Source organism: Ichthyophthirius multifiliis, assembly GCF_000220395.1.
Source record: "Ichthyophthirius multifiliis unplaced genomic scaffold scaff_1120509251251, whole genome shotgun sequence".
Classification (NCBI taxonomy): domain Eukaryota; phylum Ciliophora; class Oligohymenophorea; order Hymenostomatida; genus Ichthyophthirius; species Ichthyophthirius multifiliis.
Window position 1 is genome coordinate 188,127 of NW_004086056.1, and position 17,672 is coordinate 205,798.

Below are 17,672 nucleotides of genomic sequence, written 5' to 3' on the forward strand. Positions count from 1 at the left end.
TTTTTTTATTTAAATTAAAAAAAAAAAATCTGGTTGTTTTATTTTATTTTTACTATTTGCATTTCATATTTTTTAATTGCATATTTATTTTAATTTTCTACTGAACATTAAGTTATCGAATCATTTTCTATTTATTCAATATTTTATTTGAGTTCTAAAATTCTTTATTTTAGTTATTCTTTTTCGTATTGAATTTTATTATCACTTTTTTCACTTTCATCCATGTTAAGAAAAAAATTATATTCGTTATCACTTTTTTTTTAAATCAATGTTTAAAATGATTATAAGAAATTGAACAAAGACTACTATTTTTCTAAATTATTTTTAATTAATTTATTTACAATGTTTTTATACTATTTATTGTTTTAAATAAAAAAAAAAATTATATACTTCTTATATTAAAATATATTAAATTGTATGAATTACTTATTATTCGATTTAATTATTTTAAAATTCTTTTTATTTCGATTATATATTTTTATATACGTTAAAGTCAGTATTTAGTTAATCCATTTTATTTTAAATATTTAATTTATGTTAGACTTCTATTAATTTTTAATCATCAAATTATTATGAATTTTATCTAGAAAACTTTTTTAACATTTTATTTTTTAATTTCTAAATAAAAAATAATAAGAATGATGTTAAATATTTTTATAATTTTAAGTATAACGTATATTAAATAAAAATGTAAATATTAATATGTATATAAATACTTATATTTACATTAATAATTAATATTTTTAAATAAAATAATATAAAATTTATTTTTAAAATGAAAATGTTTTTAATATAAATATATATGTATATAAATTTTATAAATAAACAATTTTTTTAAATATTTTATAAAATTTAATTTAAAATAAAAATTCTCATCATTCTCCTTATAAATAGAAAACCCAAGGTGGATAATCGGATTTTTCTAAAAAATTAATATATAAAAAATACATATTATGAATAAAATATTTTACCCATTTAAATAATTAATCTTCCATTTGTAGAAGTACCTTATTAAAATTTATAAGCTATATTTATACTGAGATTTTTTTTTCCCTTAGATTTGAAAAAAATTAAAATTAAAATATATAAAAATATAAAATACATCGATTTTAACTGGATTTTTCACACTGCAACTAAAATTAGGATTATCAATTCTTAAACTAAATTCAAAGGGTTCAAAGAAAGGATTTTTGAATTCTATAGGAGCTGATTTAGCTCCTCCGATTTTATATGGACCTTTAGGTTGAGGAGCATATGAAATTCCATATAGCATGCAATTATATTCACCACCCTCCGCACTTGTAATATATAAAATGGCAGAAGTTTCACCTAACATTGAAGGTTCAAACTTTATATTCAAACTAACTTCGTTGCCTTCTAAAGTTTCAGCAGGAGGAGCCAAAATAGTAGGTTGCTCAACTGAGAAGTCAACTTGAACTGGAGGAAGTTTGGCTTTCGGATCTACAGGATTTTATACTTTAGCTCCTATTTTATCTACACGGCATATATAGGTAGTTTATTTTTTACAGAAATTAGTAAATTTAAATGTTTAGGTTATGTCAGATCCTAAGGATGCTTTTAAAGTAACGTTTCTTTATATTTATGATTATGCTACTCCTTTCAATTATAAAAGATATACAAATTATCCTAATTCAGGCGAATTTAATGTCACTTTAGATTATTCTTCTTTTATTAATAATGGTCTGAATACTATTTCAAATCCAAATTCCTTTTTTATTTTATTTTAAATTTTTTTTTATTTTTTTTTTACAGAATTCGGAGGAATAGTAAATGAAGGAGGATTTATATATACATTATCATTTTCTACTATAAACATTTCTTTTTTAACATCAATAGGAAACGAGAGTGGATTAATTACTGTAATTAATTTACTTATTGTTTCTCTTACTATTGCCGACATTTCTATTTTTTATGCGAAATCAGGTGGTTATACAGTTAGATTCTTTTTTAATTTTTTATTAATTATAAAAAAATATTTTTAGATAAATAATTTTTACAATTTTATAAGTTAGAAATTCAAAAGTGGTAACATTTTTATATTAAATGGTGATTTTTGAAGAAGTTTACTTTAAACAAAATATGCTTAGTTTGTATTCTTTAACAGAGTCCCCAGCTACATCATATGTATTAGCGCCGTTAATTAATATAGTGGGATCTTGGTTTTCCATTTTCCATTCTACTGCAAATCTTTGAGTTTATTTCAACCAATTTTTAATTGGAATTATTTACATATAAGTGCTTTTGGCTTTAGTTACTATATCAAAAGTTTAAATAGGGGCTGGAGGTGTGGAATATCCAAATAAGTTATATAATATTGCATTTCCATCTGGTAAAGGGAAAAATAAAGTGCTTTCATGACAGCTTTATTTTATTTAAGGAATTTCAGGGTTCGAAGTCATGGTTAATGGAGAATATATAATTTCATAATCTGCAGATCCATTTGCAGGTATTTCAAGAATTTCCTTTCCATAAAAATAGCCTGTGTAAGAAGGATTATTAGCATTAATAAGTACTTTTATTCTACAAGCTTCAGCTATGGGATTTTTTATGGTTACTTTTTGTTTAGCTTAAGAACGCACCATAGCTGTGAATTTAATATCTAGAATTTATTCAATAGGCTAGGCAATACATTTTCCTAATAAATTAATATATAAAGGCTAAGAACCTTCAATATCACATCTAACCTTCGTGAATCTTATATCATTATCCACTACATCAGGATGAAATATAATAGTAAAAACGGAATCTTCATGGGGAGGTAAAAATCCTTTTATGGGATTTATAGTAAAATATTTAGAACAATAGGAAAAGTCCCATTCGAATTTTGCACCTATATCTCCCATATTAGATACTGTGAGTGTTTTCTATTTTTTAGAGTTTATAACTACTACTCCGAAACCTATATTTTCTTCAGTAAGCTTTATTTCAACTCCATGACATGCTCCGTTTATATTCAAAAGCTTTCTTTGTTCTTAATTATCTACTATTTTATAAAAGAGTTCTTGTTTAAATTAATGTAAACGAGTTTAAGGATGAAATAATATTTCTACATCCTTATATCCTTTGGAAGGTATTTAAAATTCTTCTTCAGAAGGAAATAAATAAATGAAATTTTTTTAGAATTCTTTTAGTTAGTCATTCAAATCAAATGTTATATTTATTGGTTTTTTAGACAGATTTAATACACGAACAACTTTTTAATTATCACTTCCAACTCTTGCAACTCCGAAATCAATATTTTAGTCTTGGGTATTTTCTAGTTCAAGTTTAAGAGGAATGCCTTCTCCTTGTATTTTTACATCAATTTTATGTAGACCGTTAATATCGAAAGTGATTGTTTCTTCATATTTCTTACTTTCTCTTGGTGTTAGTATGATTGGAATTTTAAGAATATTATTTTCGTGAACTTATATAATACCTTTTTTGTCTTTAAGTGTTTCAGTTTAGAGAGGTAAAATAACCTATCCTGGGGGCAAAATTACATCTAAATAATTTGTTTTCTCAAAAGCTGTTTCTACTGACATTGCTGATTAATCTCTGTTCCTCATTTCTAAATATACTGTTATTGGAAGAGGTTATTTTAATACATATTATGGTCCGAAATCGTAGGAGAAAAACGAAAGTTCAACTCCTGGTTTACGAGCAGTTCCTTAAAGTATAAATTAGTAAGAAGGGCCACTAGAAATTTAAAGCATGAATGATGTTTTATTGTTAAGTTTTATTTCTTGTAAAGGTGCAAATTTAACTTCAATAAGGAATTTATCGTTTTGTTTCACAGTACCGTTTTCAGGAATTATCTATATGTATTAGAGATGTTATTAGGATTTTTTTATTGAGAAATCAAAGTTGAATTCTCCAGAATTTTCGACTTGAATAATTTTAGATCTTTTTTCATTTACATAAATATCTCCTAGATTTAACAGATGAGCTTATGTATGGTCTAATATAGTTCCAGGAATTTATTATAAAGATACGGAATGATGTAAAATATATCCTATTCCTTTCACATTTAAAGATATGGGTCTACTTTTTCTTTTTACGTTACACAACAAATTATAATTAAAGGAAGTCTCTACTTTAGGCGTAAAGCAAATTTCTATATTTATATCTGAATTAGCATTTATTGTTCCTTATATAGGGCTTACTTATAAGGAATCAGCATATTCCGGATCTCCTTTTATTGTGTCTCTTTCAAAAGAAAAGAACATAGGTACATTTTCTATATTTATAATTTTTACAGTTTCATTGTTTTTACCTCCTAATAATAAAGGGCCAAAGTTTACTTTTCCAACATCAAAGAATACATTGGGTTCAATTACAGATCCTACAATTAGGAAGTTTTGGGTTATTTTTTATGAAGAAATTTCAAAATACCAATATGATTCGTGAGTTCCAACTATATCAGGTGTATATTCAAATACCATTTCGAATTTCTTTCCGCTTAGAATTACTCCTTTTTAAGTTAAGCATCTGAAAAAAGTGTCGTTTAGTGTATTTGCACCTGCGGGTAGTTTATATTCTTCGAGTTTTTTCCATTCGAATTCATATCCTACAGATGTAGGATTAACTACATAAAATTTCTTAGTATTCTTTACTCGAGTTCCTAGACTTTCAAATTCTATTATGCTGTATGATTAATCAAGATCTTGCTTTTTTTCCCTATATTTATTTGGTTATAATTCGAAATGGCATACAGGACGTTCTGCTTCACCGTTTAATTATATTACAAGAGGCTATATGATTTAGTCTAAGTTTTCTATAGTTATTATAACGAATCTTTCATTGTTTTCTTCTACTTCTGTTGGGGAAAACTTTACTGTAAATTATTCATCACAATTAGGTGCTAATATTCCTATTTTGTTTAAAAGATTTATAAATATATTTTATTAATATTTTTTTAAAAAAAAAAAAAACCTTATTTTGGTGTCACATAAAAGAAACCAGAATCTATTTATCCAATATCGTTTATATGGGAGATTATTTTACAGGAGTATTTAATATTTATGAGAGATGTATTTTTAACTTTAAAAGTATGAGTCCTTGAGGTATAAATCAAAGTAGGTTTGAAGAAAATTTCTCTTGTATCGACTTCATATTTCGCATAATCTGAAATCGCAGAAGTTTTTAAAGTCACATTAGTTTCTGTTTTTTCAATAATTTAACATTCAGGTTCTTATATAGGTTCTTCGAATTAAATATTTGCTATTTCTCCAGGAAGGGGTGCAGGAGGTTTATCTTCCTTATCAGATTCTTCTTAGAGTTTTTTAAGGGGCTTTTTATCAGCTTTTTTACCTGGTTTTTTAAGTTTGTTTTCTTCTTCTTCTTATTTTCTTAATTCTTCTTCTTCTTTTTTTTTTTTAATCCACCATTCATATTCTTTTTAAGTGACGTATTTAATGTTAGTCATAGAATCATCCCAATCAATAAATTTATCAGAATTTTATTTAATTTGTTTAGTTTCAAGGATTAAAGGAATATTTTTATAAGTTACAGTTTTGTTTGCCTTATAAATTATATTGATGAATTTACTTCCTAGAGCAGGAATATGACCTGTTTTGGGTATAAATGAAAAATCTTCGTTTCCTTAAGTATTCCAAGTGAATTTTATAGGAACGTTTTTATTACTTTTTATTTAAAATCCGACTTAAGTTTTTTTTCCAATTATTTAGTCGTTGAAATTTATTTCTTCTTCTGCTTCATTGGGCAAATTTTCAAATACTATGTCTTCGTAAAAGCCTTCTCCTTAAATCATAAATCTTGTAATTTCGTAAGGATTCATTAATGTTTACATTGCTATTTACCATTATTTTACTCCTGCTTATTTTGGTTTGAATTCTATGTTGAATGATTTGTAAGTTTTATGCGTTAAAGTATAACTTAATTAATCTTAGAATTTGAAATTTTCGTTCATTACTAAATCCCATTTTACTGTTGCAGCTATTTTTCCATCATTTTTTAATACAATTGGAAGTACACAACTCTTTATTATTATTATTATAATTTTATTTTAAAATTGTTATTTTTTACTTTATCTATGCGAACTTTGGGAAACTTCAACAGTGGTGTTGAATCATTAAACCATTCTTTTGGTTTTTCTAATTTTATTGTAGGCATTGCTCCTTCTCCTCTTAAATCAAAAATAAGTTTATGTGTACGAGGATTTTGCTCACCATTTTCAACTATAGCTTCAAAAATACCATTATATTAAGCCATTATTGTTGGCTTGAATAGAATTTTCACATAAGTATGTTCATGAGGATATATCTTGGCCTACTTTTATGCTATTTCAAATGCAAATGGTTCAGTTGAATTTGGATTTCTTTTTCGGACATCAAATTTGACATTACAAGGTATCTTATTATATTTTTTTTATTTTGTTTTAAAAAAATAATAAAAATTTATATATACCTTATTAGGATTAATAATTTTGAATTTTTCACAAATTCCGTCTGGATGTTAAGAAGGGACTAAAGTACCAAAAAAGAAGGTTTTTTCTTCATAAAAGAAAACATTAGAATTAATCATTGAAGTAATATTTTAATTCTAGTTTTAAGATGCGACAATGATTTATTCTTCGAAAATTGTTTCGAAATTTTCACAATTAATGCCAGGAATACAACTTTCTCCTATTAATTCATATAAAATACCTTTAGGTTGATCTTCTGGGTCTCTACAAGTAATATCAATAGCTATTTTCTGTACATATAATCTTTATGAATTTCCTGTAAATTATACTTCTATTATGGCAGAACTATCACTAGGTATAGTTCCTTTACTATTATTTATTGTCCATTATCCTATTTTTAATTATCCTTCAATACCCTTTTAATTTTTATTTTTTTTAAATGCAATATGAATGCATGCATATATATTTTATTTAATATAATACTTAGTTTTTTCCTCCTTTTCCTTTTTTGTCTTATTTAGGAGCTTCTTTTTTCGCATTTTTTTTAGGGTCTTTATTTTCTGTACCAGTAGATGCTAAAGCGGCTTATAATCTGGCTTCTTTTTCTTTATTTTATTCATCTAATAATTATTTTCTAAAATCCTCATCATAGTAATTAAAAATTGTATAATTATACTCAAAAAGACCTTCATTTTTGATTTCGAAAGAGAGTGTTTTACTATCATTAAATTAAATAGGGCCAAAATTAATATTTTTTAAAGGCAAAATAGTATATTTGCTAAAAACAGCATTCACTTTTACATTTATTGGTACTGGTTTATATAATTCGAGCGTTTTACCTTCTAAAATTTCCATAATTATGTCTGTAGTAGAATTATTTGTATTTAATTTAATTTCATTTTAAGACATAAATCTGACCATAATTTATTTTTCTTGTCCAGGTTATAAAGAGACTTTCATAGGTTCTATTTTAAAATTTTCCTTGAATATTTTTTTCTTCATCACAAAACAAAACTAGACCTAATAAAGTCCTATATTTTTAACTGAAAACAGACAATCTTTAACATCTGAAACTCTTACAGCTCCGAAATCTAGCATATTCTCTTAATTATTTTCTGGAAATTTTAATTCTACACTAATATCGAAGGCTTCTGCTTCTACAAGTATACTTTTCGTTTCTTATTTTATGTCTAGTCCTTCACAATCTTAGACTTCTAAATTTATTTAATGAGAAAACTTCTCTTATTTAATAGCTTTAAAGTTTACATAAATTATACTTTCTTGACAAGGTTTTAGCTCTCCTTCGGTATTGGTAAAACTAAATTCTTCTGGTAGCTAATTTATTCCTGTTATTTTCCATATGCAAGGTATTTATCCATTGTTTTTTATTCTAATTTGCTTTTTAGCTTATTAATTTAATAATAATCTTTCGAATTTAATTGGATCTCCTTCTTCAATTGTCACATAAGGCTTTGATCCTGTACATTACAAAGGCAGTATTACAGGTAAAGGATTATCTTATATCATTATTATTATGTCTTCTTTATATTTAATAGGCTATTCAGGAATCGCCCAAACTCTAATTTCTTAAGGAACATCATTTTTTGCAATAAAGAGAATTTCAGGTTCAATCCAAAAAATTCCTTTTTTATATTCAGGATCATTTTAATCTTTTATAGAAGACATAAGTTAAAATTACAATTAAGTATCGAATTTTCCTTAGTTTGAAATTCTAAAAGTACATGAATTAATATTTCTGATTTCGTTTCTTTTTTCGGGATTTTTACCTATAAGTAAAGGTCCGAAATCAAATATATTTTCATTTTGAATATAATACTTTTATAGATAGCTTTCTGGAGGATTAGGAGGTCTGTTTTTTTTAATTTACCAGTATATGTTTTTCGAAAGTTATGATATAGTGGGAAAATCGGCTATTCCTTTTATATTTATCACATAACGCTTATTCGAATAGAAATTCTCGAATTCTAACTTCCCTTCGTATGTGCCGACGCTTTTTGTGAAAAATCTTATCACTAATAATAATGTTTAATTAGCAGGAATTATCCATCTTGTAGGTTTATCAGTTAAATCTTATGGTTTGAATTCGATATTTGGTTATGTTATTTAAGTTATGTTATTATTATTAGTTTAGCTTGAATAACCTAAAAAAGATTTTTCACGTTTTAATGTTGAAGTATTTAATGATTATTATTATTAGGTTTGCTGTTATTGTTAGTTTTATATTTATATTTCTTCTGAAAGTTTGCTAGTTTCTTCGTGTTGAATTTATTCTTCTTCTTACAATTGTATATGTTATTATTTAAACATTTTATTAATAGGAGTGAGAATCTAAAAATATTTAATTGTTGAACTTTTTTCAATTTCAGTTTTTTTCTTAAGAATATTTCTAGTTGGCTTTGTAAGTATTTAATGAAAAATAGGTTCTGGAATAGGTAAAGTATTAACGTCAGGATATATAGGAGGTTAAACTAGCTCTAAGCATGTTTTTTGTAATTATTAAATATTAAAATGAAAGGGAATATATGTTATTTCCCTTGGGCCTTTCATTAAAGTTTAAGTATAATCAATTGGAACTTATTAAGGAATTTCAGGTTCTTCTTCAATTATAGGCTTTCCTTTGGCATCCTTTTTGATTGGTTTTTTTTCTTCTTTTTTTCCTTCCTCAAATACAGGATATAAATTGATTGGATGTTCTATTTTTTCAGTGTATTTATTTTAGAATAATTTAATTAATTCATTTAGTATTTTTAAATCTTTTTCTTTTTCTTCTTAAGTATTATAAGGCTTAGGAAGGAAAATATCAAAAAGATCTTATTCATCTTCTTGTAATTCTTCTTCTTTTTTATATTATAATTATTATTAATGGTCTTATTATTGGTTGCTTTTTTAATTGATATGAACTTTTTATTTAGAAACTTTTTTTTGTTATTATTACTATTTTTTGTTTATATTTTCATTATTATTATTTTTTTTATTTTCATTATTATTATTTGTTTTTTTAGTATTAATAGAACTAGCCTAATCTCTAATTTAAACATTTTCCTCATTTTTAATTAAATCTTACATTCCAGGCCATTCAATCAGTTTCCAGATTTCAAGTCCTTCATCATCAACTTAAGGTTAGAAAACAAGCATTTGAATTTTTTAATTTCCAAAGGCATTCATTAAAACTTTAAGAGTGAATAATTAAGAACTGGAATACTTAGTTTATAATCCATCAAAAATAATACCTGCATTACAATCACGCTCTTTCATTCTATCTTTAATACATTAAACAAAAATATCTTCAGGAAGATATAAGAATTAAGCTTCGTTTACAGGTCCCCATTTATTTTCTAATTCAGGCGCTTTTTTTCCTGCTTTTTTTTTTAGTTTCTCCCTTTCGTTATTAATATTTTCTAATTCCAATTGTTTTTCGTTCAAATATTATTCGGCTAAAAGACCACCTTCGGTTTATTTTTAAATACAAAATTTAATACATTCATCCAGATCAAATATATATTTTCTATATTCTTAAGCTATAAATTTCACGCTTTAAGTTTTCCCACAAGAGGTATGCCCTAAGACTATTATATGATGTAAATTTATGTCTTCTACTTTTTCTGGATATTCATTGATTTTCTCAACTTGTGTTAATTTTTCGTATTCTTTTTAAAGATTTTCCCTTTCTTATTCAGTCAAATTTTCATTTTGTTCGATTTTTTGTTTAATTTAGTTTGCTTTTTTCTTTTTTTCGACACTTTCTTTAATATTTTCCCAAAATAGACCTCCTGGCTATCTTATTTATTCAAAAACTGTATCTTAATTATCGAAGTTTTCATAGTTTTATAAAATCTCTTCATCATTTAAATACATTTTATCGAAATCTAACGAATATAATTCAGTTTCATACTAAGTATTATTTTTTATTTCCACAATCTAATAAGCAAATTAATCGTAAGGTAAAACTGGTCCAATACAAACAGAATTATTTATATCTAAATTAACTTAAACTCCACTCCCTATCATATTAATAACAAAATTTTTAGGGTTTTCCTGTATATTGATTGTGAATTTCCATTAATAATTTTTTTCAGCAGAAGGAGCAAAACTTAGCTACACTATTTATTTTTGGCCGGAAGCTATAATACCATTAGAAGGATTAATAATAAATTTTTGGTCTTCTTTTTTTGAGTTTTATGAAATATCAGGGCGAGTGTTAAGTGACCATATACAAGGAATTTCTTTCAAATTTACAAATCTTAAGTATATTGTCTTTCTTTGTCCACATATCACTTTTCCGAAATCCACCATATCTTCTTGATTGTTATCTAATGTTATTTCAGGAATAGTTATATTTGATATTAATTCTAATGCATAATGGGCACCATTCTTTACTTCGAAAGGTACCAAGCATTTATTTTTCCCATATTATACTTTATTTTTTACTATATAGCTTACCTTTATTTATAAATCGGAATTTCCGGGAATTTTGGGAGGTCTTTCGGGCATTGTAAAACCGTTTAAGCGGGCTAGTTTTGTATCGAAAAGTAATTCTATAGGTTATGAGGATGCATTTACAATTTTTATCGTTTTGCTCTTTGGAGAATTTATTACTACATTTCCAAAATCGCATATAAATGTATTTAATGTTATTCTTTCATATAATTTAGACTCTACACAAGGCTATTTATCTAATATAGTTTTATTTATTATTGGCTATTCGGAAATCAAATTATTTAAATATTATTGTTCAAGTGCTTCTTAGATTAATTAACAATATAATTATCTGTCTAATTCTTTAATTATTTCGTTTTCAATTTATTCGATAGACTTTATTTAAGAAAATGAATTTGAATGAGTTTTTTCTTAAGCCTATAGTTTATATATTATTTTTAATAAATATAAAATTTTTGCATTAAAAAAAAAATGTAATTAATAATTTTAATTATAACAAAAAAATTACCTTAGCAATTAGTTAAGCTCTTTTTAGTTAAGCTTCTCTTTCATTTTTTTTCTTTTCAAATTCTTCCTAGTATTTAGCAATATATTATTCAGTCTGATGTTTATCAAGGTTAACTAAAATAGCCGAATAAAAAGCTTTAGCTGTTAAAACAATATTTTCAGGCTCAAAATATCCTATTTAGACTTAAATAATTTCTTTGAATTCACTAGGCATGGCAGGGCATATTCTAACACTAATTTTTTATTTTTCTCCACCAAGAATTCTTCCTTGTAAACTACTGCATTCCACAAAATTTTTTCTTTTGACATTATCAAGTAAGATTTTGTACTCGAAAGTAACCTTTCCATTATTTTCAATCAAAAAATCTTTTGTTACCCAATCACAGAATCTAACATCTCCGAAATCTATTTATTAAATAGATAATTTATAAACAATTAAAGAAGAATCTCCAATTAAAACTACTTCATATTTCGGGCCTCCTTCAACATGGCAAACTGCTGTAGTTTAAAACTTTTAACCTGCATAAGCATTATATACAAATTCTACTTACTATGTTTCTCCTGCTTCTAAATATCCGGAAAGTGGTAAAATATCAAATACTTCATTTATAGGGATTGTTAATATTCCATCCTATTTATTGTATTTCAACTCATCTTCAAGAAAAGTCCAATCATAATATAAGCTCATTTCAGATGTATTTTGCATATTTACAAGCATTTTTTTGGATGTTTCATTGAGTATTGCTCCAAAATTAATGCTTGTTTATTCCAATTTTATATTAGGGAAGCAAACTTCTCCTACTAAATCAATAGTGTCTTTATGTGGATGATCTTAATGTGTAATTGTTAATTTACCTAATTATTCGCCTGAAACTCTATCGACTTTATATCCCGGATCGAAATCTACTCTTATTATTTCCTTTTCTCCATAAGAAAGTTATACTTTTTCTTTATTTATTGAAAATGGAGGAATTGTTTTTAACATGAAATTTGTCTTTAAAATTGAAATGCAGGTAATTTCTAAGTCCTTTGATATTTGCATAAAGGGAACATTTTTCTCCCAAATATATTTAAAATAAATCTTTTTTTCATTAAATTTTAAAGTGGGCCTTATAAATTCTCCCTCAATTGTTGTTTAATATAGTTAATGGGATTTTCTATCATTTCCTATTACTGAATTTAGTATAAATTATTCTTAAAACTTTCCTGTTTTGACAGCATATGCTCTGAATTAAAACATTATTCCATGCTTAGCTGGTAAAGTAACACTTTCAGGTGCTATATTAAATAAATGGTTCTCTTCTTATGGTTATTATTAGTTTTGTGAAGTGTTTTCCATTTTACTTTTTAACAATTGGGATTTCTCATCTATTGGGAAAAATTTCTTTTTTTCTATTTTTCGTTACCAGGTTAGTTTTTAGGGTTTTCTGCCTTTATTTTCCACAAATATTTCCTAATATTCAGCATGGTGTGTATATAAAGTTTTAAAATTAACATTTGTTATGTCATCTTTGCAAAATATCGTTGAACCTACTCCCTTTGCTTTTAATACTACATCAATATCCATTCCATCTTTTATTACAAAATGTAGCATATCTTAGAATTTTATAGAATCGTCTGCACAACATATAATTTCTACATCCATACTTTCTTCAGGTTTTAATATACCATATTTTTATATTGGTTTAAATATTGAAACCTATTTTTTTTTATATTTATATTTTTTAGAATTTTTTTATTTTTACTTTATTTTTTGTAAATGCTCTATAGTCTGCCTCTATTTTAGAACGATTAGTAATTGTAATTTTCTAAGAATATTCTTGTAAAACTTAAACATTTCCGAAATCTATTTCTCTTAATTATTCACCAACAAGAACTTTAGGACCAACAGATTAAGCTATAATATTAATAATTTAAGGTAAATTATTATTACTTCCAATAATAACAATCTTTATTTATTTTTGTTTAAAAAATATATATATAAAATAAAAAAATACAGCTAAAGGAAGTGTAATATCTCCTAATCTATTAGTAACTAATTTTACTTAAATAGTAAAAACTTCTCCAGGTTTTATAATTCCAGAAGAAGGTTCTACTTCATAAGAAGCGAGAATTTTACTTTCCACTTTTTATTCTTAAACTTCAAACTTAGCCTACAAATTGGAATTATTAATTAATTAAACAACTTAAATATCTCTATGTTTAAGGAATATTTCTCCGAAATCTAATCTATCTTTAGGTTTCAACTCAACTTAAGGAACTTCTGATTCTGCTTTAATAGTTAGGCATTTCATATCCTAAGCCACCCCTTCAATATCAATAGTAAGAACCATTTCATATTTTTTTGTATATCTAGGTGTAAAGACAATATTTATATCAATTGTTTCACCTGGTGCTATTGTCCTATTAGCCTTTTCTATATGAAATTCTTTTTCTTTCATTTTTCCATCTCCCGGAATTCTTAAATTATAATCAAAAGGTACTGTTGACTTGTTTATTAATTTAAGAGTTTATTCTTAAGGGAAATTAAATGAAACTTTTCCAAAGTCAATTACTTCGCGATCAAACTCAAATTACGGAGCTCTTATATGCCCTATAAATAGTGCAGAAAGAAAATTTACAGAGCCTTCTAATCTCCAACGAAATGTTTCTTTGAATTCCCCTGGTTTAGAACTTTTAAATTAAACACGAATTTCTTGTTTCTCTCCAACTTTTAATGTACCTATAATTTATATATATATTTTTTTTTAATTGAATATAAATTACTCATTTCAGGCATAAACTTAAACATTTTACCGAAATGACGTTCATTTGGTAATAACTCATATTTACATTCTATTTCGCCTTCATTTTCTATCATTATAACTACATTAATTACTTCATTTACAAAGGGATCGCCTAAGTTTATTTCATTTTAGTTTAAACTCGCTTAAGGTCCTATACCAACCCCTTATAATTATAATGATAATCTATCTTAAATACAAGAAATATTACAGTAAGCAGGACACTTATACGTGTGGGAACCTTTAGGCTTGAAAGTTAAAGTTATAGTCATTTCTGAATTAGCCCAAATTTATCCTTGAATAGGCTCTATTGAAAAAATATCATCTTAAAATAATAATAAATCATCTTCAATAGCCTAATTAATATTTTTTTTAATTAAATGATTATTTTAAAATAAAAAAATACTTTTCTAATATCTCTATATTTTCGAGCTAACGTTAATTCAGCTTTTTTTTATCTTTTTTAAATAATAGCTTTCTCATCTCTATCTTCTTCATCATCTTCTTCTTCGGAATTAATATTGTTTTCAACTTCATAATCTCCATTATTAACTTCATTATTTACAATTTCTTTCAAAAGCATTTTTTCTTCTGCTTCTTCTTATTAGAGCTATTCTTTTAATCTATTTTTTTTTTCTTATTCTTCTTTTTCTGTTACAAAAGCTCTCCATTCAAAATCAACTTTAACTTCTGATTTATTAATAATTTAAACAGTTGCCTAAGACAATAAACCTATATAAGATTCATCCATTTCAACTAAGTTTTTAGATAAATAAACAAGATGATTTTACGCAACTCCATAAATAGGAATAAAAGCTTATAAATTATCGTATTTTAAAACTGCTTCACTTTTATAAGGTTTGGTTTCTTTAGGAAAGAATTTCATAACTATTTGTTCATTTTTTCCATATTCCAAAACTCCTTCTTTTTTATCAGCTTGGAAATCTTAAGGTAAATTCAAAAACCATTTAGTAGTTTTTTCGCCCAAATTTCTTATTATTATTGGTTTTTCAGTTATATATTTAACTGGGCAATTTCCGAAATCCAGTTCATCTGGAAAATCAATCATAGCCCTTTTCCCAATAGCATATATAGGAACAATGAATTATTCTCTTTCAGTAACTACAACTAATTCATATTAATAATCTATTTTTGCTTCTGGAGAAAATTTTATTACGAAACAAGCTTCCATCCCTGGAGCTATTTTATTTCCAACGTATGTTTATTGATCATATTGTTATTGGGCTTTATTTTTAGAATATTAAGAAGATGTATTCTAGGTGACTGGAATTACCTAAAATAAACGAGAATCCGGTTATAATATTTTAACTCTTCGGGCTACTTTATCTTTGTTTCTTAAACGAAATATCTTTTCTTTTAATTACAAAGGCTCATAATCAGTGAATTAGATTAAATGAGGAATCGGCTCAAATAATGGCTCGTCTATTGGAATATCGGTATTTGTATAAATCGAATAATCTGCTAGATTCAAAAATTTCTTTATTTAAGGCTTCTTGTAAAAATCTTCCAATATGTTTCCGCTTAATAATTTTTGTACTAATTCACTTGGAGTCTGATTTTTTTTTTAAATTAGTTTAATATTATATTAATATATATGAATTTTATTAATTTTATGAATTTTTTGCTGTTTTTTATATTTTTACAAGTTTTGCAGGCACTTTTTATGCTGCTTTTGCTAAATGTTATATGTTTTATATATTGCCTTTTCCAAATGACTACTACATTTTTTTTTTTCTTTTTTTTAATTTTTTTTTAAAATAAATTAATTTTTTAAAAAATTACATGATAAAAATTATTTATTTTATTTTTATTTACTTATATATAAAAATAAATTTTTTAAAATATTAAAAATGCAACTAATATTTTCTTTTAATACATATTAAATTTTAAAATATTTATTTTGAAAATTTAATCTAAATCTCTAAATTTATAAAAAATTGAAAACAATATCAAAATATTTTATTATTTAAATTTTTTTTCATTTAATACAAATTAAAATAAATAATTTAAATTATTTTATTTAAAGATTTTATATAAAATTTCCTTAATTCCAAAATTATGATAATTAAATAAATAATGTTTTATTTTAGATTTTAATATACAAATATTAAAGATTTTTTTCGAGATAAATTTATAAATAGTCATAAACTATTTTTATATATATAAATTAATTTCAAAATAAATTTTTGTGTCTATTTAATTATTATTACAAATTCAAAAAAATATGAAAAAAAATGTCAAATATTATGTACGAAAGTAATTATAGATTTTATTTTTATATAAATCATATTGATAATACATTTGCAACATAAAGAAACATTATTTTATATAATTTAAATATTAAATATATCTTTCAAACTGGTTTTATCTATATAATAAAATTAAATTATATATATACTTATTATAAAAAATGAATATTTACTCTAAAATGTAAACTTACAAGCGAAAAAACCAATTATTTTAAATCCTTTTTTAATAAAAAAATAATAAAATTAAATACAAGAGTATACTATTTACCTAAACTAAATAAAAAAATACACTCAAACCATCTGCATCTTTAGTTTCTTTAATATCTATTAATGATCCTATTTTAGATGTCTATTATAATATTATTAGAATAAAAATAAATTATTATTTAAATTACTGAAAAGCTTATATGGACTTTTCCTAACTTAATTTCTAATTCTTATCTTCCAATCTTATCTGGACGAGGCCAATCTTTATCATCTTCTCTGTATATAATTAAGATTATTATTTTAAATAAAAAGCTATCAAAATATATATTATTGATACTTTAATATTTAACTTTCATCAATTATTTTTTTGATTTATTTTATTACAATATCATTAATAAAAACTTCTTTTCTTATTAATTTATCACTTCTGTAATTTGAATTATTTGCATATCTAAGTCTTCCATCTTTTCTGATTTCAAATTCTAAAAATTCATGTCCATATTATCCTTTATGTCCAACACTTGTTTTTTTTTTTTTAATTTATTATTATTATTTAATTATCTTAGTTTATTTTTAATTTCTAAATTTTAAATTTACTAATAACGAACGTATAAATCTTCTGATTCCATTTTATAATTTTTTTGAATTTTATATATATTTATTTTTCTTTTTATTTAATAAAATATATATAATAATTTAAAATTATTTTATTAAATATATATATATTAAAATATCTTTTAAAAAATAATATTTTAGTATTTATTAATAAAATATAGATAAATTATTTTAAATAAATATTACTTTTTATCATAATTAATATTAATTTATTCCTTAAAGACTTAATTAAAAAAAGGGCATAATATATTTTTTATCGTATTTATTATTTTCATTAATTGAGTTTTTTTTTTTATAAAAAAACAATAAAATAATATATAACAAAAATATAAGTATTATAAATTTTAATAAAAAAATATTAATTTGTTAAAAAAAAACAATTCATTTAATTAACCTATCAAACTC

At 24.0% G+C, this 17,672-nt stretch overlaps 1 protein-coding gene across 1 annotated transcript, besides 5 other annotated features; it reads right to left on the minus strand. All coding sequences in view use genetic code 6, as the record gives it.

The window, feature by feature from the left end:
• Positions 1–875: 875 nt before the first annotated feature.
• Positions 876–17,172, minus strand: IMG5_169530 (hypothetical protein; the record flags this gene model as incomplete). The annotated part of the gene is made up of 17 exons (XM_004029944.1): positions 876–922; positions 972–1,053; positions 1,103–1,729; positions 1,772–1,963; positions 2,019–4,873; positions 4,936–6,001; positions 6,049–6,375; positions 6,430–6,843; positions 6,911–11,302; positions 11,394–13,091; positions 13,138–13,341; positions 13,390–14,114; positions 14,159–14,531; positions 14,582–15,748; positions 15,840–15,930; positions 16,619–16,928; positions 16,990–17,172. Coding segments are annotated over 17 exons (14,753 nt in total), but the record flags the coding sequence as incomplete, so codon positions are not given.
• Positions 1,724–1,768: a microsatellite.
• Positions 9,365–9,446: a microsatellite.
• Positions 9,384–9,455: a microsatellite.
• Positions 15,780–15,817: a microsatellite.
• A 153-nt stretch (positions 17,173–17,325) lies between the features above and the next one.
• Positions 17,326–17,403: a microsatellite.
• Positions 17,404–17,672: the final 269 nt, after the last annotated feature.